The sequence below is a fragment of the Capricornis sumatraensis genome, chromosome X, assembly GCF_032405125.1.
Source record: "Capricornis sumatraensis isolate serow.1 chromosome X, serow.2, whole genome shotgun sequence".
NCBI lineage: Eukaryota > Metazoa > Chordata > Mammalia > Artiodactyla > Bovidae > Capricornis > Capricornis sumatraensis.
The window spans coordinates 92,166,949-92,193,654 of record NC_091092.1 but is presented as its reverse complement, the minus strand read 5'-3'; the positions used below and the strand labels follow the sequence as shown (position 1 = coordinate 92,193,654).

Below are 26,706 nucleotides of genomic sequence, written 5' to 3'. Positions count from 1 at the left end.
GGAGAGGGATAAAAAAGAAGTGACTAGAGCCTGTCATCGGTTTTATGCTCCCAGCTGCTCCTGAGTCCGGTCGGCCTCACCCCTTCTTTCCTCCCAAATCCACTCAGCTGTCTCTTCCTCACCCCGCCCTCGTTCCCTCTCTAGCTCACCCTCCCCTCGGGAATCCTTTCCCCGCCCCCCTCGCCCCCCGCGGAGTGCGCACGCGCCCGCCCCCAGCTTCGCGCCCAGATCGCCGCCTAGCTTGCTCGCGCAGCCGCCGTCTCATCTGCCCACCGACGAAGCATGGGCGTCCAGGGCTTCCAAGAGTTCCTGGAGAAGCGCTGTCCCGGGGCCGTGGTGCCCGTGGACCTCCTCAAACTCGCGCGCACGGTCTCGCGCCAGCAGCAGCAGCACCAGCATCGCCAGCTGCCGCCTACGGCAGCCCTAGCGCCCGGGGCTCCACGCGCCGCCAGGGGCTCCGCGCCTCAGCAACCGCCATTCCCGCCCGCCGCCTTGGGTGCCTACTCCGGGGGCGCGGGGCCTACTCGACACCATCACCCCGCTCACCACTTCCACCATCACGGCCAGGCGCACCCCGGCCTGCACCCGCCGCCACCGCCGCCGCCGCCGCCCCCTCCGCTGCCCGGGGCCCGGGTGCTTGTGGACGCGGGCTCAGCGCTGCCGCGGCTTTATGGCGGCTACCAGACGGATTGGGTGTGTGGCGGCCAATGGAACGCCATGCTGGGCTACTTGTCAGCGCTCTGTCAGGCTTGTGCCTATCCCGGCGGCGACGGCCTGGAGCTGGTGGTCATGTTCCCCGGGGGCCTGGGTAAGGACCGGCTGGCCGAATGGGGCCGTCGGTGCCAGGCCGAGCGGCAGACAGCGCAACTGATCGTGGGACACGTGGGCAACAAGGGCACCCCTCCTCCTCGGGCCTGGTTCCTGCCACCGGCCTGCCTGAGCCACTGCGTGAGGCTAGCACTCATCCGCTTCCGGGTCAAGGTGAGGGAGGGGCCGGATCTTAAATAACTCGCCCCACACCTATTCCCTCCCAACTAAACACCTAACCACCCACCCACTTACCTTTCTCCCATCTACCCACTCACCGCCCAGTCAGCTAACCCACTTGCCTAAATACCCTTGATCATTTTATCCATCTACCCAACCCTTCATACCACCCCCTACTGATTTGCTCATCTTCATAACCACATCTCTCTGCCCATGTCGTCCCAATAACCCCCTTTACCCAGTTGGCCTATCTCTGGGTTTTAGCAGAATTTCTTTTGTAGCTCCATCTTTCTCCTGCTGTTTTCTGCCTCAAGCTGAAATGCCCTTTTCAAATTTTCCAGTTAACATCTTTCTGTTTCTCTTTCCAACCCTGCAGCAGATCAGTTAAACATGTTAATTGAATACCTTTCTTCTACAACTTTTCCCCGAATTTTGAACCATTGCTTCTTTTGCACCCATCTGTTCATTCAACCATTTTCATTTCAACCTGTTTCTATCTCATCCTTCCTTAGCCTAAACAAACAATCAAACCGACTGGTTCACTTTTCAACAAGTATTAACCCACTAAAAAGAGTAAGGGGTTTAAAAGACATGTGAGACATGGTTCCTGCCCTTGGAAAATCGAAATATACACATGAAACATTTATTCAGTGATATAAATGTGTTATGTGATTACGCTTTATGGTAAAGATTGTAAGCATAGTACTTGTTTGGTGTATGTGTGTTGGGGGCAATATCTGGGCTAAAATGCTCAGAGGAGGCTTTCTTGAAGTTGGACCTCACCTGGGTCTTTAAGAATGAATTGGATTTGAATTACTTGCAGGCTTGGGAAGAGGCTTCTTTAAAGGAGAGAAAAGTGAGCAGAAGCAAATGGAAATATCAAGCATGTGAGGCCTCATGGGGGCCAGTCTAATCTCTGCATATGGGGCCTGGAGAACAGCTTGGCAGCACCCCCAGTTCTTGGCACAACTGCTGTTGCTTTGTTGCTTTCCCATACTCTTAAGTTGCAAGTTCCTACGTGTAGGGAATAGCAAGGCTTGAGAATTAAAGGAGGTGGGCAGGAAAAAAAAAAGTAGTATAGGGTTGAGTAGGACAGAACCACAAACCTATTCCCCAACCAAGGCTCTTAGGGATGTGCACACAGTCAGAAAATGACATGGAACTGGAATCATAAACTAAGGAAATGGTGCTGGGTGGAGTAATGAGGAGGGGAAAATCTCAGCTGAGAGACTGAAAGACCCACATAAAGAAATTTGCAGTGGTCATACAGCTTGTGGCTAGAGTCCAGTCATGCTAGACTTCTTGTGCTCGGCATCTAATATGTGCCTAGGCTGGGTAGATTATAGCTGTTTTTAATAATTTTTTTAAAAAATTCAATCATGAGCTATCTCAATACAAAGTGGGAGAAATATATATATCAGACTCCATTTGCTTGCCTTTCTGACTGGGCATTTTTTCAGTAGTTTATCCATTCATGGCCATTCTTTCCAGTTTGTTTTCACTGCTACTACTCCATCTTTAAGAACTTTTTACTGATTGTCAGTATTAACTTGGTTGCTGTCAACAGTGACTAAGGTTGATGGAATGCTCACTGTGTGCCAGCTGCTAATCTGGGTGCTTTATCAAATGAAAATTATCTCATTTGATCCTCACAATAATCTGTGAAACAGTGTTATCCGTTTTTCAAACTAGGGAACTGAGGCACAGGAGGTTTAGAAACTTGCCCAGAGTCACCTGGCAATAAATGGCAAGCTAGGATACATGCCCAGGTGATCTGGCTCCAAAGCTCATGCTCTTAGCAACAGTGCTGTAAGATGAAGCCTTCTAAAGTGCCAGTCAGATTAAAGCATTTCCATATTGGACTAAAATCTCTGGCTTCTGGGTAAAGAGAGGTTGGGGCTGTTTGTTATTCGTTGAGGTATAGGCTAGGTAATGTGTTGATTGCTGAGGATTCAGAGTGAAGTAAGGGGATCACTATCCTCAAGAAGGTCAGATTTTAGTAAATGAGACAAGCTGAAAACAAGGTTGCAGATACTGTGAGCTAATTGCTCATTATTGAAAAATATGGTCCCTGTAGGGAGTATTGGTTAATTATGGTTGAGAGTGTGAAAATTGAGGTAGGTTTCACAGATTGGTACTGAGCCTTGAAGAGGTCTGGAAAGGATGGTTCAGAGAGTGGACGCAGACGTGGAGACATAAAATGGCCTTTGAGCTCTGAATAGATTTTGATTAGAGGTTGATGGAGTAGTTGAACACTATGGGTTTGGGGTTTTCCAACTTTTTTGTTCATGCACATCATCAGCAAACATTTTTGAGAGGCAATCCTAAAATGACCTACTAAGATTCTTCATTACACATAGGCTCACTTTTAAAATCCCAGCAGTTCATAAAAATATATATTTTGGATTGGACAGATGGATTGATAGGTGGTAAAGCAAATATAGTAAACATGGTAGAGTCTCCATTGTGATTAGTTTAATGTTCACTATGAAATTATTTCAAATTTGCTGTATGTTTAAAGTTTTTTGTAACAAAATGTTGGGGAAAAAGTTTGTTAGTAGTCATAAGCACTACTGTTTGCAAAATATGTCTTGTTTCCCATGCTAGATATAAACAACTCTTTGATCGTTTCATAGTCTCCATAATAACTTGTTTATTTTAGGTGCAGGATATCTTTTTTTCCTTCAGTGAAGAGGTTCAGTTCAGTCGCTCCGTCGTGTCCGACTCTTTGCGACTCCATGAACTGCAGCACACCAGGCCTCCCTGTCCATCACCAACTCCCGGAGTTTACCCAAACTCATGTCCATCAAGTCGGTGATGCCATCCAGCCATCTCATCCTCTGTTGTCCCCTTCTCCTCCTCTCCCCAGTCCCTCCCAGCATCAGGGTCTTTTCCAATGAGTCAACTCTTCGCATGAGGTGGCCAAAGTATTGGAGTTTCAGCTTCCCAGGACTGATCTTCTTTAGGATGGACTGGTTGGATCTCCTTGCAGTCCAAGGGACTCTCAAGAGTCTTCTCTAACACCAAAGTTCAAAAGCTCAATTCTTCACCACTCAGCTTTCTTCACAGTCCAACTCTTACATCCATACATGGCCACAGGAAAAACCATAGCCTTGACTAGATGGACCTTTGTTGACAAAGTAATGTCTCTGCTTTTTAATATGCTATCTAGGTTGGTCATAACTTTCCTTCCAAGGAGTAAGCATCTTTTAATTTCATGGCTGCAGTCACCATCTGCAGTGATTTTGGAGGCCCCCAAAATAAAGTCTGCCACTGCTTCCACTGTTTCCCCATCTATTTCCCATGAAGTGATGGGACCAGATGCCATGATCTTCGTTTTCTGAGTGTTGAGCTTTAAGCCAACTTTTTCACTCTCCTCTTTCTCTTTCATCAAGAGGCTCTTTAGTTCCTTTTCACTTTCTGCCATAAGGGTGGTGTCATCTGCATATCTGAGACGAAATGAAGAGATTAGTGATCTTAATAGAATGCATTGTAGGAATGACTTTTTAAAAGTGTGTAGTGCGGCTCTTAATATGGTGGATTTAAGACTGGCTCCAAACTGCATGTATAAAGTATCTGTAGATGTAATCAGTGACTGAAGTTTTCTCTCCTTGCTCTGGTCAGTGGTGGTTGTTGTTGGAGTGATGGAGAACTTCTTGGTTTCTAACACAGACTTGAAAGGGATTCGTTAATAACTGATTGTGGTTTGCATTTTCAGGGGGGTGTTTCACTGTCTTGAAGACAACAGTTTTTCACTTGATTTCTTTTGACTGAAATGCTAGTGATTCAGTCCAAAACCCACTAGTGTATTTCTCCTTCCCTTGGTTCTGTTCTTGAGTCTAGGTCACAAGTTTGGCTTTTATTCCCAATCTGACTTTCGTTTATGATAGAGAAAATAGAGGGATTAAATAAAAGATAATATGCCGGGTTGTCTGTTTAGGTTTAAACAATTTAGGACTTCCCTTGAAAATATTCAGTGTTATATTTAACTGGGATGAATTTCGTTCTTTGGTTGGTTTCATTTGTATGTTCTGCAAACCTTTGTAAGTGATCATTGCCAGTAGCACAAAAATTAACTAAAACCTAATCTCTTTTACCTAATCTCTTCCCAAGGGTCTCAGAGCAACCATAAAGCAGTTTTAGAATGTGGTTTCAAAGATGATGTGGGTTGGTTAATGATACAAATACTTTGTTTTAATGGTTCAGTCAGTCAGTTCAGTCATGTCCGACTCTTGCAACCCCATGAATCGCAGCACGTCAGGCCTCCCTGCCCATCACCATCTCCCAGAGTTCACTCAAACTCAAGTCCATCAAGTCGGTGATGCCGTCAAGCCATCTCATCCTCTGTCGTCCCCTTTTCCTCCTGCCCCCAATCCCTCCCAGCATCACAGTCTTTTCCAATGAGTCAACTCTTTGCAAGAGGTGGCCAAAGTACTGGAGTTTCAGCTTTAGCATCATTCCTTCCAAAGAACACCCAGGGCTGATCTCCTTTAGAATGGACTGGTTGGATCTCCTTGCAGTCCAAGGGACTCTCAAGAGTCTTCTCCAACACCACAGTTCAAAAGCATCAATTCTTCGGCTCTCAGCCTTCTTCACAGTCCAACTCTCACATCCATACATGACTACTGGAAAAGCCATAGCCTTGACTAAACGGACATTTGTTGGAAAAGTAATGTCTCTGCTTTTCAATATGCTGTCTAGGTTGGTCATAACTTTTCTTCCAAGGAGTAAGCATCTTTTAATTTCATGGCTGCAGTCACCATCTGCAGTGATTTTGGAGCCCCAAAAGATAAAGTCTGACACTGTTTCCACTGTTTCCGCAAATAGAACACACGAAACCCATAGTTTCATAGGTATAACTCTTTAGAATGAGGCCAACTTTTAAAAGTGAAGTGAAGTCACTCAGTCGTGTCTGACTCTTTGTGACCCCATGGACACCAGGCTCCTCTGTCCATGGGATTTTCTAGGCAAGAGTACTGGAAAGGGTTGCCATTTCCTTCTCTAGAGAATCTTCCCAACCCAAGGATTGAACCCAGGTCTCCTGCATTGTAGACAGACGCTTCACCGTCTGAGCCACCAGGGAAGTCAATTTTTAAAAAGTAAGCTGATTTAAAGAAAAGTGTTAAGGTACAGCACTTGGATATAGTACTTGGAGGGGCTTCCCCGGTGGCTTAATGGTAAAGAATCCGCCTGCTAATGCAGGAGATGTGGCTTTGCTCTATATGGGTCAGGAAGATCCCCTGGAGAAGAAAATGCCTAGCCACTCCAGTATTCTTGCCTGGCACATCCCATGGACAGAGGAGCCTGGTGGGCTGTAGTCCATGGAGTTGCAAAAAGGTGAGACATGACTTTGCGACTAAACAACAATAGTACTTGGATGTTGCAGAAATCATGTTGATAGTAAATGAATAAGTAAAGTTTGAGAAATCTGACCAAGAGCATACACCATTTTGTGCTTTTGTTCTCTAGAATACAGTATAGCAGTGGCTGCTGTGGCTCCTGATTATTATTTTCTTTGCCACTTTATTTTTAATTGAAGGATAATTGCTTTACAGAATTTTGTTGTTTTCTGTAAAACATCAGCAAGAATCAGCCATAGGTACACCCATGTCCCCTCCCTTCCATCTCCTTCCCCATCCCGCCCTTCTAGATTGTCACAGTTTGAGTCCGTGTTTGAGTTCCCTGAGTCATACAGAAAATTCCCATTGGCTGTCTATTTTATATATGGTATTGTACGTTTCCACGTTATTCGCTCCATACATCTCACTCCTTCTCTTCTCCCCATGTCCAAGGTCTGTTCTCTATGTCTGTTTTTCCACTGCTGCCATGAAAATAAATTCATAAGTACCATCTTTCTAGACTCCATATATATGAGTCAGTATATGGTATATATATTTCCTTTTACTGATTTACTACTCTCTGTATAATAGGCTCTAGGTTTGTCCACTTCATTACAACTGACTCAAATGCATTCCTTTTAAGGCTGAGTAATATTCCATTGTATATATGTACCACAGCTTCCTCGTCCATTCATCTGTCAATTGATATCTAGATTGCTTCCATGTTCTATATATTGTAAATAATGCTGGAATGAACAACGGGGTACAGGTGTCTTTTGCAGTGTGGGTTTCCTCAGGGTATATGCCTAGGACTGAGATTGCTGGGTCAAATGGAGGTTTTATTCCTAGTTTAAGGAATCTCCATACCATCTTCCATAGTGGCTGTATCAATTTACATTCCCACCAGCAATGCAAGAGGGTTCAGTTTTCTCCACTCCCTCTCCAGCGTTTATTGTTTGTAGACTTTTTGATGGCCATTCTGACTGGTGTGAGGTGGTATCTCATTATAGTTGTGATTTGCATGTCTCTAATAATGAGCAGTGTTGAGCATCTTTTCATGTGTTTATTAGCCATCTGTATGTCTTCTTTGGGAAAATGTCTGTTTAAGTCTTTTTCCCCACTTTTTGGTTGGGTTGTTTGTTCTTCTGCCATTGAGTTGTATGAGCTGCTTGTATATTTTGGAAATTAGTTCTTTGTCAGTTGTTTCCTTTGCTATTATTTTCTCCCATTCTGAGAGTTGTATTTTCACCTCAGCTTGTTTGTAGTTTCCTTTGCTGTGCAAAAGCTTTCAAGTTTAGTTAGGTCCCACTTGTTTATTTTTGTTTTATTTCCATTACTCTAAGAGGTGGGTCATAGAGGATCTTGCTTTGATTTATGTCATCAAGTGTTTTGCCTGTTTTCCTCTAAGAGTTTTATAGTTTCTGGTCTTACATTTAGGTGTTTAATCCATTTTGAGTTTATCTTTGTGTATGGTGTTAGGAAGTGTTCTAATTTCTTTTTTTTTGCATGTAGCTGTCCAGGTTTCCTAGCACCACATACCGAAGAGGCTGTCTTTGCCCCATTCTTTATTCTTGCTTCCTTTGTCAAAAATAAGGTACCTATAGGTGCCTGCTTTTATCTCTGGACTCTCTATCTTGGTACATTGGTCTCTATTTCTGTTTTTGTGCCAGTGCCATACTGTCTTGATGACTGTAGCTTTGTAGTATAATCTGTAGTCAGGACGGTTGATTCCTCCAGCTCCATTCTTCTTTCTCAAGACTGCTTCAGCTATTCAGGGTCTTTTCTGTTACATTATGAATTGTGAAAATTTTTGTTCTAGTTCTGTGAAAAAATGCCATTGGTAATTTGATAGGGATTACATTGAATCTGTAGATTGCATTTGGTAGTATAGTCATTTTCACAATATTGATTCTTCCTACCCAGGAATATGGACTGTCTCACCATCTGTTTATGTCATCCTTGATTTTTTTTCATCAGCGTCTCATAATTTTCTGTATACAGTTCTTTTGTTTCCTTAGGTAGGTTTATTCCTAGATATTTTTTGTTCTTGTTATTGCAATGGTGAATGGGATTGATTCCTTAATTTCTCTTTCTGATTTTTCATTGTTAGTATATAGGAATGAAGATGATTTCTGTGTATTGACTTTGCTAAATTCCCTGATTGGCTCTAGTGATTTTCTGATAGTATCTTTAGGGTTTTTATTTATAGTACCAGTCCATCCTAAAGGAGATAGTCCTGGGTGTTCATTGGAAAGACTGATGTTGAAGCTGAAACTCCAATACTTTGGCCACCTGATGTGAAGAGCTGACTCACTTGAAAAGACCCTGATGCTGGGAAAGATTGAGGGCAGGAGGAGAAGGGGACGACAGAGGATTAGATGGTTGGATGGCATCACTGACTCAACGGGCATGGGTTTGGGTGGACTCCAGGAGTTGGTGATGGACAGGGAGGCCTGGCGTGCTGCAGTTCGTAGGATCGCAGAGAGTCGGACACGACTGAGCTACTGAGCTAATGTATAGTACATTGTCATCTGCAAACAGTGAGAGTTTTACTTCTTTTCCTATCTGGATTCCTTTTATTTCTTTTATCTAATTGCCATAACTAGGACCTCTCAAAACTGTGTTGAATACTAGTGGTGAGAGTGGACACCTTTGTCTTGTTCCTGATGTTAAAGGAAATGCTTTTATTTTTATATCATTGAGAAGTGTTTCCTGTGGCCTTTTCTATGTTGAGGCAGGTTCCGTCTATGCCAATTTTTTGAAGCGTTTTTATCATAAATGGGTGCTGAATTTTGTCAGAGGCTTTTTCTGCATCTATTGAGATGATCATACATTTTTTATCTTTCAGTTTGTTAATATGGTGCATCACATTGAATGATTTGCGTATATTGAAGAATCCTTGCATCCCTGTAATAAACCTGGCTTGATCATGGTGTTTGAGCCTTTTAATGTATTGTTGAATTCTGTTTGCTAGAATTTTGTTGAGGATTTTTGCATCTATGTTCATCAGTGATATTTGCCTGTAGTTTGCTTTTTTTGTGTTGTCTTTGCCTGTTCTTGGTATCAGGGTGATTGTGGCCTTGTAGAATGAGTTTGGAAGTGTTCCTTTCTCTTCAATTTTTTGGAAGAGTTTCAGAAAAATATTCATTAGCTTTTCTTTAAATGCTTGATAGAATTCCCCTGTGAAGCCATCTGGCCCTGGTCTTTTGTTTTTTGGGAGATTTTTGATCACAGTTTTGATTTCATTGTTTGTAACTGGCCTGTTCATAATTTCTATTTCTTCCTGGTTCAGTCTTGGGAAGTTAAACTTTTCTAAGAATCTGTCCATTTCCTCTGGGTTGTCCATTTTGTTAGCATATACTTGTTCATAATATTCTGTTATGATCCTTTTTATTTCTGTCTTGTCTGTTGTAACCTCTCCTTTTTCATCTCTAATTTTGTTAATTTGGTTTTTTTCTCGATGAATATGGCTAGTGGTTTGTCAGTTTTATCATCTCAAAGAACTAGCTTTAATTTTATTAATCTTTGCTATTGTTTCTTTCATTTCTTTTTCATTTATTTCTGCTCTGATATTTATGATTTCTTTCCTTCTGCTGACTTTGGGGACTTTTTGTTCTTCTTTTTCCAACTGCTTTAGTTGTAGTTAGGTGGTCCATTCAGTGCTTTTCTTGGTTCTTGAGGTAGAATTGTATTGCCATAAACTTCTTTCTTTGAACTACTTTTGCTGAATCCCATAGGTTTTGAGTCATCATATTTTTGTTGTCATATGTTTCTAGAAATCTTTTGATTTGCCTTGTTTCTTCAGTAACCTCTTCATTATTTAGTAGGGTATTATTTAATCTCGATGATTTTGTGTTCTGGGCAGTTTTTCCCCTGTAGTTGATAACTATTCTCATACCGTTGTGGTCAGAGAAAGATATTTGATACAATTTCAGTTTTCCTAAATTTCTTGAGGCTTGACTTGTGACCCAAGATGTGGTCTATTCTGGAGAATGTTCCATGTGTACTTGAGAAGAAATTGTATTCCTCTGCCTTTGCATGGAAAGTCCTGAAGATACCAATCAGGTCCATTTGGTCTAATGTTTCATTTAAGGTTTGTTTCTTTATTGATTCTCAGTTTTGATGATCTGTCCATTGGTAAAATGGTGTATTGAAGTGTGTGTTAATGTTTGCCTTATGCATTGAGGTTCTCCTATGTTGGATGCATAAATATTTGCAACTGTTATGTCTTCTTGGATCAACCATTTGATCATTATGTAATGTCCTTCTTTGTCTCTTATAATATTCTTTATTTTGAAGTCTATTTTGTCTGAAATAAGGATTGCCACTCTGGCTTTCTTTTGGTTTCCATTCACATGCAATATCTTTTTCTATCCTTTTACTTTCAGTCTGTATATGTCTCTAGGTCTGAAGTGTGTCTCTTGTAGGCAACATATATATGGATCTTGTTTTTGTATCCATTCCGTCAGTTTGTATCTTTTGGTTGGTGCATTTAATATGTTTACATTTCAGGTAATTAGTGATTTGTATGTTCCTTAAAGTATGTCAATACATTAAGAGAATGTATTGACATTTTCTTAATTGTTTTGAGTTTGTTTTTGTAGGTCTTTCCTTTCTCTTGTGTTCACTGGCTATGTAATTCTCTTTAGTATTTGTTGTAAGGCTGGTTTGGTGGTGCTAAATTCTCTGAACTTTTGTTTGTCTGTAAAGCTTTTGATTTCTCCATCAATTTTGAATGAGATCTTTGCTGGGTATCATAATCTTAGTTGTAGATTTTTTCTTTCAGTACTTTAAATATATCTTGCCATTCCCTTTTGGCCTGCCACATTTCTCCTGAAAGATCCACTGTTAGTCATATTGGATTTCCCTTGTATGTTAACTTGTTGCTTTTCCCTTGATGCTTTTAGTATTCTTTCTTTGTGCTTAATCTCTGTTAACGTGATTAATATGTGTCTCGATGTTTTTCTCTTTGGGTTTATCCTGTAAGGGATTCTCTGCACTTCTTGGACTTGATTGACTATTTCCTGTTCTGTGTTGGGGAAGTTTTCAAGTATAATTTCTTCAGAAATTTTCTCAGTGCCTTTCTTTTTGTTTGTCTTCCTCTGGGACCCCTATAACTCAAATGTTGGTGTGTTTAATATTGTCCCAAATGTCTCTAAGGCTATCCTCAATTCTTTTCATTCTTTTTTCTTTATTCTGATCTTCAGCAGTTATTTCCACCTTTCTGTCTTACAGCTCACCTATCCAGTCTGCCTCAGTTATTTTTCTATTGATTCTTTCTAGAGTATTTTTAATTTCAGTAATTGTGTTTTTCATCTCTGTTTGCTTATTCCTTATTTCTTTTATGTCCTGGTGATTGTATTAACTGTGTTAATTGTTTCTTGCATTTTCTCCATTCTATTTTCAAGTCTTCGGAGCATCTTTACTGTCATTATTGTGAATTCTGTTTCAGGTAGATTGCTTATTTCCTCTGTGTGTTTGGTTTTGTAAGTTTCTACCTTGTTCTTTCATTTGTGCTGTATTTCTCTGTCTTTTAATTATTTTTCTAACTTGCTCCACTCGAGGTCTCCTTTTCCCAGGCGTTAAGAGTTGTATTCCTTCTTCCTCTTGGTTTTTGCCCTTGGAGGGAAAGGTTGGTTGAATGGTTTGTGTTGACTTCTTTTTAGGGGTGATGTCTGCCTGTGTTCTAGTCAGAGGAGACCAAGCTGATCAAGCAGATAATTACAGAAATACTGGGACATATACATACACTTCCACACATAGAGTTATAAGCAAAGTATTCTAAAGAAAAGAGTACAGGAGACTGACTTTGTCAAGAAGGGAAACAAAAAATGATATCAACCAATTAAAACCAGAGCTAGCTAATGCTCAATCTGAAAAACTGAGCCTGAGCAGAGTGCCAACTGGGGAATATAGCAAAAAGAGCTCAAGAATTTAACGTACTTGGTGAAAAAAATAAAGTGAAGGAAAACAGGGAAAAGAAAAGAAGAGAAAAAGAAGGGGTGGAAAAGAGGGTAAAAACAAGAGAAAAGAAAAATAGAAAAGCAAAGATAAAGAGACATATGTGAAAGATTTATACATATTCAGGAATAGCTACAACTAGTAAGGAACTATAAGAAAAGCAGTCGAATATATCAAAAACAAAATCCAAGAAATCTCCCAAAAAAGGGGTGAAAAAAGGAAAAATAAAGCTTAAAATGAGTTTTTTGTTTACAGGAAAAACAGAGGAAAACTCCACACCACCACAAAAGGCTAATGTGAAGGTAGAAATATGTAGGTGGAATAAACAGTGTGATTTATAAGAAAAAGAAAAAAGTTTTCAAGGTCGTAGTTCTTCTTGGTTGTGGATTCTCCCCCAGTGGATGGGGGTTGGATTAGTGTATTGTGATGCTTTCCTGGTTGGGAGAGCTTGTGCCTGTGTTCTCATTGATGTATCTGTATCTCATCTCTCTGAAGGGTAATTCAGTTTCCACTAGTAAGTTTTGGGGTGTCAATATGTCTTTGGGCAGTCCTTCTAGCTTTAGCAGTGTTACACACATCTATTTCCACAGCTATGTCAAAGCCCTTTCAGCATATCTTCACTGCAGCCAGCCCCCTAACTGCAGCCAGCCCCCTACTTGTCCCTGGATTCTTTGCTGGTGCTTCTGTTCCCCAGTCCTGCCCTGCACTGCACTGCAAGACAAAGCTTGCTAGATGGAGTCTTATGTGGATCTTTTCTCAGCTCCCAAACTGTGCACTCTGCTTTGCAGAGACCTGTGTGGGCTTCCCTCAGGCCCCTGAGGTCACCCTCTGCTTTGTGTGGCTTATGTACACTTGTCTTGGCTCCCTGAGCCCACACTCTGCATTGCACTCCTTCTGTTCACTTCTCAGCTCACCAGGCCTGCCCTCTATGTCTCAGGGCTTGTGTTCACTTGTTTCAGCTACCCGGGACCACCCTCTGCATCCTGGGGCTTATGTACACTTGTCTTGGCTCCCTGGACCCACCGTCTGGGTCTTGGGGCTTGTGTGCACTTGTTTTGTCTCATCAGCCAGCCCTCTATGTTGCAGGTTTTGTGTGCACTTGTCTCGGCTCTCCAGGCCTGCCCTCTGAGCTGTGAGGGTTGTGTGCGCTGGAGAGATTTGTATGCTGCGCCTCACTCGTCACCCCGGGCCCACCCTCTGCACTGGGCGTGGGGGTGGGGCTTCTGTGGGCTTCTCTCAGTTCCCTGAGCCCACTATCTGCTCAGGGCCACAGTCCATGAGTTGTTTATGAGCTGAGGAGTGTGGCTTTTTTTGTTTTCTGCCCTTTAAGCCCCTGCTTTGCCAGTTTTCCCAGATTCTGCATCTCCCCCTTGGGCCTGCCTGTGAGGGAAGTTCCCAGCGCACAGGAACTCTTTCTGCTTCAGGATTCCCTCGCGCACAAGCTCCCATCCAGAAGTTCTCTGTCTTTTCCCTTTTTATGTCTCCCATTCTCTCTCCTACCTCATTCCAAGGAGCTTAACCTATCCTCCTGGAGGCCTGGAGTCTTCTGCTATCACCTAGAGGTTGCTTTGTAGGTGTTGCTCTTTATCTTGATGAGTTTTTGATGTATTAGTGGTGAGGCTGGCAATTTCTCTTGTCTTACTCCTCTGCTGTCTTCTTGCCTCCTGATTATTTAATTATCCTCAATCATTGACACATCCTGAAATGTTAGTGACTCTTCTAGATGTACCAGTGGTAGGAAAAATTACCATAATAGTAATTACTTCTGTTCTTGAGCACCAGGTTGTATAGCAAGTGCTTTTTACATATCTTGTTTAATCTACATAAGCTCACAAAATGTGTACTTTTCTGCCCATTTAACAGTTGAATAACAGATGTGAAGAAGTGAAATGATTTTTCTTTGGTCTAGACATTAGTACTTTTCATGGGGTTCAAGTGAAAGGCAAAGGAGAAAGGGAAAGATATATCATCTGAATGCAGAGTTGCAAAGAATAGCAAAGAGAGATAAGAAAGCCTTCTGAAGTGAACAATGAAAACAAATAGAGGAAAACAGTAGACTGGGAAAGACTACAGATCTCTTCAAGAAAATTGAAGATATCAAGGGAACACTTCATGTAAAGATGGGCACAGTAAAAGACAGAATTGAAAAGGACCTAACAGAAGAGATTAAGAGGAGGTGGCAAGAATACACAGAAGAACTATACAAAACAGCTATTAATTACCTAGGTAACCCCAATGGTGTGGTCACTCATCTAGAGCCAGACATCCTAGAATGTGAAGTCAAGTGGCCTGAGGAAGCATCGCTATTAACAAAGCTAGTAGAAGTGATGGAATTCCAGCTGAGCTATTTCAAATCCTAAAAGATGATGCTGTGAAAGTGCTGCACTCAGTATACCAGTAAATTTGGAAAACTGAGCAGTGGCCACAGGACTGGAAAAGGTCAGTTTTCATTCCAATCTCAAAGAAGGGCAATGTCAAAGAATGTTCAAACTACCACACAATTGCACTCATTTCACATGCTAGCAAAGTAATGCTCAAAATCCTTCAAGATAGGCTTCAACAGTATGTGAACTGAAAACTTTCAGATGGGCACGCTGGATTTAGAAAAGGAAGAGGAACCAGAGATCAAATTGCCAACATCCATTGATCATGGAAAAAGCAAGAGAATTCCTACAAAACATCTGTTTCATTGAATATGCTAAGCCTTTGACTGCGTGGGTCACAATGAACTGTGGAAAATTCTTCAAGAGATGGGAATACCAGACTACCTTACCTGCCTCCTGAGAAACCTGTATGCAGGTCAAGAAGCAACAGTTAGAACCAGACATGAATCAATGGACTGGTTCAAAATTGGGAAAGGAGTATGTCAAGGCTGTATGTTGTCACCATGCTAATTTCACCTATATGCAACGTACATTATGTACGTACATGCAGCGTATGTCACATGAAATGCCAGGCTGGATAAAGCACAAGATGGAATCAAGATTGCCAGGAGAAATATCAATAACCTCAGATATGCAGATGACACCACAGAAAGAGAAGAGGAACTAAAGAGCTTCTTGAAGAATATGAAAGAGGAGAGTGAAAAAGCTGGCATAATATTCAGCATTCAAAAAATGAAGATCATGGCATCCAGTCCCATCACTTCATGGCAAATAGATGGAACAACAATTGAAACAGTAATATATTTTATTTTCTTGGGCTCCAGAATCACTGCAGATGGTGTATGTAGCCATGAAATTAAAAGACGCTTGCTCCTTAGAAGAAAAGCTATAATAAACCTGGGAGGCGTATTAAAAAGCAGAGATATCACTTTGTTAGCAAACATTAGTCAGTTCAGTTCAGTACAAACCTGGGAGGCATATTAAAAAGCAGAGATATCACTTTGTCAGCAAACATGTCTAGTCAAAGCTATGGTTTTTCCAGTAGTCGTTTAGAGATGTGAGAATTGGACCATAAGGAAGGCAGGGTGCCGAAGAATTGATTCTTTCGAACTGTGGTGCTAGAAAAGGCTATTGAGAATTCCTTGGACTGCAAGGAGATCAAACCAATCAATCATAAAGGAAATCAAACCTGAATATTTATTGGAAGGAGTGATGCTGAAGCTGAAGCTCCAATTCTTTGGCCACCTGATGCGATGAGCCCACACACTGGAAGAGGCCCTGATGCTGGGAAAGATGGAGGGCAGGAGGAGAAGGAGTCGACAGAGAATGACATGGTTGGATGACATCATCAACTCAGTGGGCATGAATCTGAGCAAACTCTTGAGAGATAGTGAAGGATAGGGAATCCTGGTATGCTGCAGTCCATAGGGTTGCAAAGAGTTGGACACGACCAGGTGACTGAACAACAACAAAATGTACAGTAAATAGTGTATAAAATTCTGTGCTGGATTTGTATTGCTAAAGTCTGTTTCCACAGTTTCACCACATGGTTTCCTTTTTGTACATTCTTGTGTCAAATTGTATACTTTTTAGCCAGATAACATGCATAGATGCAATAAAATTTTGAAGATTTATTGAGCACTTATTTTCATTTACTAAATGGACAGTACTGCCAGTACAAGCAAATGTGTAAGCTCAGTGCCAAATGAGTGACTCATATAATGATTTTATAGGAATTCAAAAGTAGCAGTCTCTTTTTTTCCTACATTTTAAGTCTCTCCCTTTCTGGTTTCTTTCATTTATAAGTACATATGCATATACAAATAACCTTTAAAGAATAAAAACTTCCCCTTTGTTTTGTAATTCCCTTAATCCCTCTTCTTCCCTTTTAACCATCATTCTTAAAGATAGAAGATTTTATTAATTCCCATTCCCTAGCCTATTGCCACTTGATATGTGATGTCACCATTCTGAAGCCACCAAAACCATTTCCATTCTTACCCTTTATTAATGCTCTATGAGATATCCTTTCTTTGAATTTCCTTTCTTGGATTCCATAATGCAGCTTATTGCTGATTCTTCCATATAAGTCTCTAGTTGTTTCTCCTCCTCTTACTGCTTCCTTAAGCATTGGTGCTCTCATGACTTCTGCCCTAGCCATATTCTTCTACATACATATTCTGAGCAATCTCATCTGTTATTATGGCTTTAAGTGCTAACTGTATATGATTGTTCCTATAGCTGTTTTTCTCTAGCCCAACGTTTCTCATAAGGTTTCAACACATCTTTTCGATGTCTTGTAGGTCACTTACATTAAAAAAAAACCAAGATGTCCTATAGGTCACTTATATTAAAAAATACCCAAGATGGAGTTCATTTTTTTCCACCAAAACTTGTTCTACTTATGGTGTTCTCTTTTTCTATGAATGTCATCTTTCATCCATTTCAAGCCAGAAACCATGGAGATCTTCTCAATTCTTCAGTCTTCCTGTCACTTCTCTTATCCACTTGGTCACCAGATCTTGTCACCTCTACCTCAAATATGTCTCCTAAATCCAGCTACTTCCACCCCCATTGCTGTAGTTCAAGCTGCCGTCATTTCTTATCTGAACTGTGAAAACTGCCTCACTCTTTGTGCCATAGTCCATATTATACATTGCTATCAGAAGAAGCTGACATTTTCCTATGCCCAAAGATACCCAATGACTTTTTGCCTATCCTTACTAAACTCAGACTTGAGAGCATAGCAGACAGTGCCATTCACACAGTCTGATCCCAAACTCTCTCCAGCTTACTTGGTGCTTACCTTTGCCCATACCTGTTCCAAACATTGGAAGGTCCCAACCATTCTGAACTTTCTTTTTTTTAACATTCTAGACACACTATGTCTTCTCATATAGTGCTTTTCTTATTTAACTCTCACTCTTTGTGTAGCAGATTCCTACTTATTCTTGCTAAAATGTTGTCACTATGAAATCTTTCCCAGCCGAGGTAAACGATGCCTTCCCTTATGCTATCAGAGTGGTTTAAAAAAAAACTCTCATTTTGTTTTCTCATACTATTTTCATATCACATTCTCTTTTTTTTTCTCCCATGCCATGTGCATTGTATCCCTAGAACTTACTTACCTTATGACTGGAAATTTGTATGTCACTCAGTTCAGTTGCTCAGTTGCGTTTGACTCTTTGCAGTCCTGTGGACTGGAGCACACCAGGCTTCCCTGTCCATCACCAGCTCCCAGAGCTTGCTCAAACTCATCTCCATTGAGTTGGTGATGCCATCCAACCATCTCATCCTCTATCATCCCCTTCTCCTTCCCTCTTCAATCTTTCCCAGCATCAGGGTCTTTTCCAATGAGTCAGTTTTTTGCATTAGGTGCCCAAAGTGTTGGAGCTTAAGTTTCAGCATCAACCCTTCCAATGAATATTCAGGACTGATTTCTTTAGGATTCACTGGTTTGACCTCCTTCCAGTGCAAGGAACTCTCAACAAGCTTCTGCAACACCACACTTCAAAAGCATCAATTCTTCAGTCTCAGCTTTGTTTATGGTCCAACTCTCACATCCATACATGACTACTGGAAAAACCATAGCTTTGACTAGATGGATGTTTGTTGGCAAAGTAATGTCTCTACCATTTAATATGTTGTCTAGGTTGGTCATAGCTTTTCTTCCAAGTACCAAGTGTCTTTTAATTTCATGGCTGCAGTCACCATCAGTGGTGATTTTGGAGCCCAAGAAAATAAAGTCAGTCACTGTTTCCATTGTTCCCCATCTATTTCCCAAGATGCCATGATCTTAGTTTTCCGAATGTTGAGTTTTAAACCAGCTCTTTCACTCTCCTCTTTCACTTTCATCAAGAGGCTCTTTAGTTCCTCTTCGCTTTCTGCCATAAGGGTGGTATCATCTGCATGTCTGAGGTTACTGATATTTTTCCTGGCAATCTTGATTTCAGCTTGTGCTTCATCGAACCCAGCATTTTGCATGACATACTCTGCATATAAGTTAAATAAGCAGGGTGACAATATACAGCCATTAGGTACTCCTTTCCCAACTTGGAACCAGTCTGTTGTTCCATGTCTAGTTCTAACTGTTGGTTCTTGATGACTTACATACAGATTTCTGAGGAGGCAGGTAAGCTGTTCTGGTATTCGCATCTGTTGAAGAATTTTCCAAGTTTGTTGTGATCAACACTGTCAAAGGCTTTGGTATAGTCAATAAAGCAGAAATAGATGTCTTTCTGGAATTCTCTTCCTTCTTCTGTGATCCTACAGATGTTGGCAATTTGATCTCTGGTTCCTCTGCCTTTTCTAAATCCAGCTGGAACACGTGGAACTTCTTGATTCTCATATTGTTGAAGCCTCACTTCGAGAATTTTGAGCATTACTTGGCTAGCAGGTGAGATGAGCATAGTCGTATACAGTTGTGAACATTCTTTGGTATTGCTTTTCTTTGGGATTGAAATGAAAACACGTTTTCCAACCCTTTGGCCACTGCTGAGTTTTCCCAATTTGCTGGCATATTGAGTACAACACTTTCACAGCATCATCTTCCAGAATTTGAAATAGCTTAACTGGAATTCCATCACCTACCAGAGATCCAATTCCCAACATCCGCTGGATCATTGAAAAAGCAAGAGAGTTCCAGAAAAACATCTATTTCTGCTTTACTGACTATGCCAAAGCCTTTGACTGTGTGGATCCCAATAAACTGTGGAAAATTCTGAAAGAGATGGGAATACCAGACCATCTGACCTGCCTCTTGAGAAACCTATATGCAGGTCAGGAAGCAACAGTTAAAACTGGACATGGAACAGCAGACTGGTTCCAAATAGGAAAAGGAGTACATCAAGGCTGTATATTGTCACCCTGCTTACTTAACTTATATGCAGAGTACATCATGAGAAACGCTGAGCTAGATGAAGCACAAGCTGGAATCAAGATTGCCGGGAGAAATATCAATAACCTCAGATATGCAGATGACACCACCCTTATGGCAGAAAGTGAAGAGGAACTCAAAAGCCTCTTGATGAAAGTGAAAGAGGAGAGTGAAAAAGTTGGCTTAAAGCTCAACATTCAGAAAACGAAGATTGTGGCATCTGGTCCCATCACTTCATGGGAAATAGATGGGGAAACAGTGGAAACAGTGTCAGACTTTATTTTTGGGGGACTCCAAAATCACTGCAGCCATGAAATTAAAAGACGCTTACTCCTTGGAAGGAAAGTCATGACCAACCTAGATAGCATATTGAAAAGCAGAGATATTACTTTTCTAACAAGGTCCGTCTAGTCAAGGCTATGGTTTTTCCAGTAGTCATGTATGGATGTAAGAGTTGAACTGTGAAAAAAGCTGAGTGCCAAAGAATTGGTACTTTTGAACTGTGGCGTTGGAGAAGACTCTTGAGAGTCCCTTGGACTGCAAGGAGATCCAGCCAGTCCATTCTAAAGGAGATCAGTCCTCGGTGTTCTTTGGAAGGAATGATGCTAAAGCTGAAACTCCAACACTTTGGCCACCTCATGCGAAGTGTTGACCCATTGGAAAAGACTCTGATGCTGGGAGGGATTGGGGGCAGGAGGAGAAGGGGACGAGAGAAGATGAGATGGCTGGATGGCATCACCAACTCGATGGAAGTGAGTTTGGGTGAACTCCGGGAGCTGGTGATGGACAGGGAGGCCTGGCGTGCTGCAGTTGATGGGGTCTCAGAGAGGTGGACATGACTGAGCGAATGAACTGAACTGAACTGAACACTAGCTTTGTTCATAGTGATGCTTCCAAAGGCCCACTTGACTTCACGCTTAGGATGTCTGGCTGTAGGTGAGTGATCACACCATTATGGTCATCTGGGCCATGAAGATCTTTTTTGTGTAGTTCTTTGTGTTCTTGCCACCTGTTCTTAACATCTTCTGCTTCTGTCAGGTCCATACCATTTATGTCCTTTATTGTGCCCATCTTCAAATGAAATGTTCCCTTGGATCTCTAATTTTCTTGAAGAGATCTCTAGTCTTTCACCTCTATTTCCTTGCATTGTTCACTGAAGAAGGCTTTCTTATCTTTCCTTGCTAATCTTTGGAACTCTGCATTCGGATGGGTATATCTTTCCTTTTCTCCATTGCTTTTAGCTTCTCTTCTTTTATCAGATATTTGTAAGGCCTCCTCAGACAGCCATTTTGCCTTTTTGCATTTCTTTTTCTTGGGTATGGCCTTAATCACCGCCTCCTGTACGATGTCATGAACCTCCGTCCATATTTCTTCAGGCACTCTATCAAATCTAATCCCTTGAATCTATTTGTCACTTCCACTGTATAATCATAAGGGATTTGATTTAGGTCATACCTGAATGGTCTAGTGGTTTTCCCTACTTTCTTCAATTTATGTCTGAATTTGGCAATAAGTTCTTCATGGTCTGAGTTGTTCATGATTTGAGCAATGATCAGCTCCTCGTCTTGTTTGTGCTGACTGTATAGAGCGTCTCCATCTTCAGCTGCAAAGAGTGTAATCAGTCTGATTTCAGTAGTGATCATCTGGTGATGTCCATGTGTAAAGTCATCTCTTGTATTATTGGGAGAGGGTTTTTGCTATGACCAGTGCATTCTTTTCACAAAACTTTGCCCTGCTTCGTTTTGTACTCCAAGGCCAAACTTACCTGTTACTCCAGGGATCTCTTGACTTCCTACTTTTGCATTCCACTCCCCTATGATGAAAAGAACATGTTTTATGTATGTTAGTTCTAGAAAATCTTGTAGGTAGTCATAGAACCATTCAACTTCAGCTTCTTCCGCATTACTGATTGGGGCATAGACTTGGATTACTGTGATATTGAATGGCTTGCCTTGGAAATGAACAGAGATCATTCTGTCATTTTTGAGACTGCACCCAAGTACTGCATTTCGGACTCTTGTTGACTATGAGGGCTACTCCATTTCTTCTAAGGGATTCTTGCCCCAATAGTAGATACAATTGTCATCTGAATTAATTTTGCCCATTCCTGTCCATTTGAGTTTACTGATTCTTAAAATGTTGATGTTCACTCTTGTCATTTCTTGTTTGACCACTTCCAATTTTCCTTGATTCATGGACCTAACATTCCAGGTTCCTATGCATTATTGTTCTTTACAGCATCAGACTTGACTTCCATTACCAGTCACATCCAGAACTGGGCATTGTTTTTGCTTTGGCTTTTTATTCTTTGTGTAGTTATTTCTCCACTCTTCTCCAGTACCATACTGGGCACCTACTGACCTGGGTAGTTCATCTTTCAGTGTCATGTCTTTTTGCCTTTTCATGAAGTGTTTTTATCATTACTTTCTCCAATGGACCACATTTTGTCAGAACTTTCCACTATGACCCATCCATATTGGGTGGCCCTGTTATCTTTTAATTGTCCTCAAAGAGGGCAGAGATTTTGCTGCAGGGCTTGATGCATTGTGAATAATAATGATTATTGAAATAGAAAGAGGTAAGTTGATAGACTCATTTACTATAGAAAGCTTTGACAGGCAGATAAGGAAGAATTTAGAGCCAGTGTTTTCTAATTTTATAGGTTCATTCCATGAAACTTACTCAATTTCAAATGTAATTGCCACAGTTTGTTAAGGAAAAGTAAGCTTTGTAGCTGTTTAGCAATGCATTTATAGAATAAATTTCCCCTTGGTCTTAGTAATGATAGCTACCACCTGGGCTAAGTAGCTTACATAGATTCATTATGTTATTTAATCTTATTTACAGACTTTATTGTGAGTATTAAATTAAGTACAGTGCTTAGACCATTATATGCAACATAGTAAATGCCATATAACTGACAGCTTCAATTACTTTGATCAAAATATATTGTATGCCAAGTAAGTTGGACATTGACATTTCACTCTCATGCCTTAAGCTTGACATGACATGCAGGGTACTTCTTGATTTGCCTACCATTCTCTGGCCTCATTTAACCCCATTTTTCTTATCAGAACAATGAATGCTTTTTAGCATTTTTTGAACACCTATTCTGTGTGAGACCCTGTGCTCTGCACTATGAACAATGGAATTTATTCCTTAAATAAATGTTTAATGGGCTTCTGCTGTGCACTAGGCACAGTTTAATATTGAGAGGTAAAGCAGCAACCAAAACAGGTTTCTTAACTCATGAATTTTATATTCTGGTAGGAAGGACAAACAATAAACCAGATAAAAAGACAAAGTGTATAGTATTTTAGATAGTATAGTAAGTGCTGTATGAAAAAAATGAACTAGGAAAGTGAGATAAGGGAACACTGCAGTCGGGTGGAGTGGTACTCTAATCCTCCAGGAGCTCATAGTCTAGTAGGAAAGACAAGTAAGAAAATACTAACAGTAATAGCCCTGAGGATCTTTTCTCTGACCCTTGTCATAGGCCCAAGGACATAGTGAAAGCGTCAGGACCACAATTTGCATTTCAGATACCAAAACTTTTGCCTTTTCATCTATACCACAAAGAAAATCACAAGGATTATGGCAAGGATGGCAAACTGGCAGCCCATCGCTCCACACATTTTTAAAAAGAATTCCATTGATTTTCATTGATCAGTAATGTTCATCACGATCTAAAGTCACATTGTGGGTTTGGATTGAATATTAAGGCATCATCTAGTTGGATGGTTTTTCATTTCCTTCTATCATTTAACTTGCATTTTACAAACTCATTTCTTTTTTAATAAGTATGGATTTGTTGCCAACACTTAAAAAATTGTGAAATATTACCAAGAATTCTAACATTCTAGCTGCTCTTGAAATATCATCCTTGTGCAACACTGACTTTTCCCTTTTATCAAGCCACATGGTCTTCGTTTATTGGAGTCTGTACTGCTCCATGGTGCCTGACCAAGTGCCACTTGCCTTTCATGATAGCCATCTTCTACATGGCTCCCAGTCCCATCACTTCATGGCAGGTAGGTGGGAAAACAGTGGAAGCAGTGGCTGCCTTTATTTTTCTGGGCTCCAAAATCACTGCGGATGGTGATTGCAGCCATGAAATTAAAAGACGGTTGCTCCTTGGAAGGAAAGTTATGACCAACCTAGACAGCATATTCGGAGAAGGCGATGGCACCCCACTCCAGTACTCTTGCCTGGGAAATCCCATGGACGGGGGAGCCTGGTAGGCTGCAATCCATGGGGTCGTGAACATTTGGACACGACTGAGCGACTTCACTTTCACTTTTCACTTTCATGCATTGAAGAAGGAAATGGCAACCCACTCCAGTGTTCTTGCCTGGAGAATCCCAGGGATGGGGGAGCCTGTGGGCTGCTGTCTCTGGGGTCGCACAGAGTCCGACACAACTGAAGCGACTTAGCAGCAGCAGCAGCAGACAGCATATTAAAAAGCAGAGACATTACTTTGCCAACAAAGGTCTGTCTAGTCAAGGCTATGATTTTTCCAGTAGTCATGTATGGATGTGAGAGTTGGACTATAAAGAAAGCTGAGCACCAAAGAATTGATGCTTTTGAACTGTGGTGTTGGAGAAGACTCTTGCGAGTCCCTTGGATTGCAAGGAGATCCAACCAGTCCATCCTAAAGGAGATCAGTCCTGGGTGTTCGTTGGAGGAACTGATGTTGAAGCTGAAACTCCAATACTTTCGCTACCTGATGCAGAGAGCTGACTCATTTGAAAAGACCCTGATGCTGGGAAAGATTGAGGGCAGGAGGAGAAGGGGACAATAGGATGAGATGGTTGGATGGCATCACTGACACAATGGACATGGGTTTGGGTGGACTCTGGGAGTTGGTGATGGACAGGGAAGCCTGGTGCACTGCAGTTCATGGGGTTGCAAAGAATCAGACACGACTAAGTGACTGAACTGAACTGACATGGCTCCTAGTAATTCCCACCTCCTGGTATTCACACTGTTGTTTAATCTACCTCCACCTCCTGTGTGTGGGCTGGATTGTGACTTGCTTTTAATGAACAGAATATAACCAAAATGATGAGATGTCACTTCCAAGATTAGGTTATAAAAGACTACAACTTCCATCTTGTTTGCACTCTCCCCCTTGGATTTTTTTGCTTGATCACTCTGGTGAAGCAAACTACCATGTTGTGGGCTGTACTATGAAGAGGCTCACATTACAAGTAACTGAGGGCAGCCTCCGACCAGCAACCAGTGAGGAACTGCGGTCCTCAGTGCAACAGCCCACAGGAACTGAATCCTGCCAGCAGCCACTTGAGTGAGCTTGTAAGCAGATCCTTTCCCAGTCAAACCTTGAGATGACTGCAGCCTTATCTAACACCTTGATTGCAGTCTGTGAGAGACCCTGAGCCAAAGAACCCAGTTAAGCCACATTCACAGACACTGTGGGAAAATAAATGCTCTTTAAGCTACTAAGTTTGGGGGGTAATTTGTTATACAAAAATAGAAAACTAAAACACCATTGATTGTTGTACCATTGCTTTGTTTTGTTTTGTTTTTTGTTTGTCCTTTTTTTAATAGTAGTTTTGAAGAATATGAAATATTTCTTGTACCCATATCTGAAAAGTGGAGAAAACATACAGAAGGACAGATGCTTAAAGGAAAATTAAAGGGAGCCTATTTTCTACTGGAAGTGATGATGTATCTAAACACAGTGTGTTTGTTGAAAGACTGTAACTTAAGACACCATTTAAAAATAAACCATTGTAAGAAATATGACCAGTATACAAGAATGATGAGTGCTGAATGAAAAAGAATTTTAAAAAGGGATTGGAATTTCAATAGGTTGTTTTTATAATACAGACAGAATTAAATAATACTGCCATGAAAGTAAAAGTGAAGTCACTCAGTCGTGTCTGACTCTTAGTGACCCCATGGACTGCAGGCTACCAGGCTCCTCCATCCATGGGATTTTCCAGGCAAGAGTACTGGAGTAGGGTGCTATTGCCTTCTCTGGATTATATATTACATGAAAAAATTGCCAGGGGTTGAAAGCCTTTTGTAGGTAGTGATTTAAGAAAAGAGTGTTCAGTACAGCAGAATTTTACATCATGAACAAACATTTGCAAAAGTAGTAGACACTGTTGTTCAGGATGTTTAAGATTGGTGGCTGAACATTTTTGTGACAAATTGTGTCAAGAAGTTAAATTATAAAGTTTTAGATTACAGTTGTTTACAACAGATATAAACACTGTACATTTAAAAATAACTATGTGTCTAGCCAGTAGTTCTCAAAGTATGGTCCCTTATCAACAGCACTGTACCGTTTGGGAACTTGTTATAAATAGACATTATCAGGCCTTACCCTAGACCTACTGGAAATGAAGCTTGTCAATTTGTTTTCATACGCCGTCCAACTGATTCTGATACACTCTATAAAGTCTGAGAACTGCACCTAGATATATAATTTATATGTTAATAATTTTGATGCAGTCTAACTCTTGGAGTTGCTTGTGATGTGTTCATCTAGAAATATCTGGATTTTGTATGCTGAGAAAAGTCTTGAAATTTTTAGTATAGATTGGTTAAAATTAACGAATATGACTTCAGAAAGCCTTAGAAAGCTTCAATTCTTTTTCAGAAACATTTTACAAAGACTTAAGGCTGTTCATTGTATCATTCCTTAGGATTCCATTTTTTATGCAAAAATGTTCAAAATGAATCATGTCAGTATCTGGTAATTAACATTGTGGTTTGCACCAAACATAGTTGAATACTTTGCTTGGTGAATTATTAGATTCATGTCACGGAAATCTGCCCTATTATGGAGATTAATTGACCTAGTTGAGGTATGGTACTGAAGATACTGGAGAAAAACAACTTACTTGGCCTCCAAAAGGCATTCAGCACAACAGCAAAGACTAAAATAATATATTTGACCTATTTGGTTGACATTACAGTTCAGTTTGAATAAGAGCAAGGTTGTTCAGAAATATGTTCCAAATGTCTGGTTGTATTTGCTCATTCCCAGCAAAATTATTGGCCAAGGCAATGGCAACCCACTCCAGTACTCTTGCCTGGAAAATCCCATGGGCGGCGGAGCCTTGTAGGCTGCAGTCCATGCGGTCGCGAAGAGTCAGACACGACTAAGCGGCTTCACTTTCACTTTTCA

General features: G+C 41.0%; 1 protein-coding gene across 2 annotated transcripts in view; it reads left to right on the top strand.

Moving 5' to 3' along the window:
• Positions 1-282: 282 nt before the first annotated feature.
• FAM120C (family with sequence similarity 120 member C) overlaps positions 283-26,706 on the top strand; it is a 159,425-nt gene continuing 133,001 nt past the window's right edge. For both annotated transcript variants that reach the window (XM_068962606.1, XM_068962607.1), the window contains exon 1: positions 283-981. In XM_068962606.1, coding sequence (XP_068818707.1) covers positions 283-981 — 699 coding nt within the window. The remainder of the gene's footprint in view (positions 982-26,706) is intronic.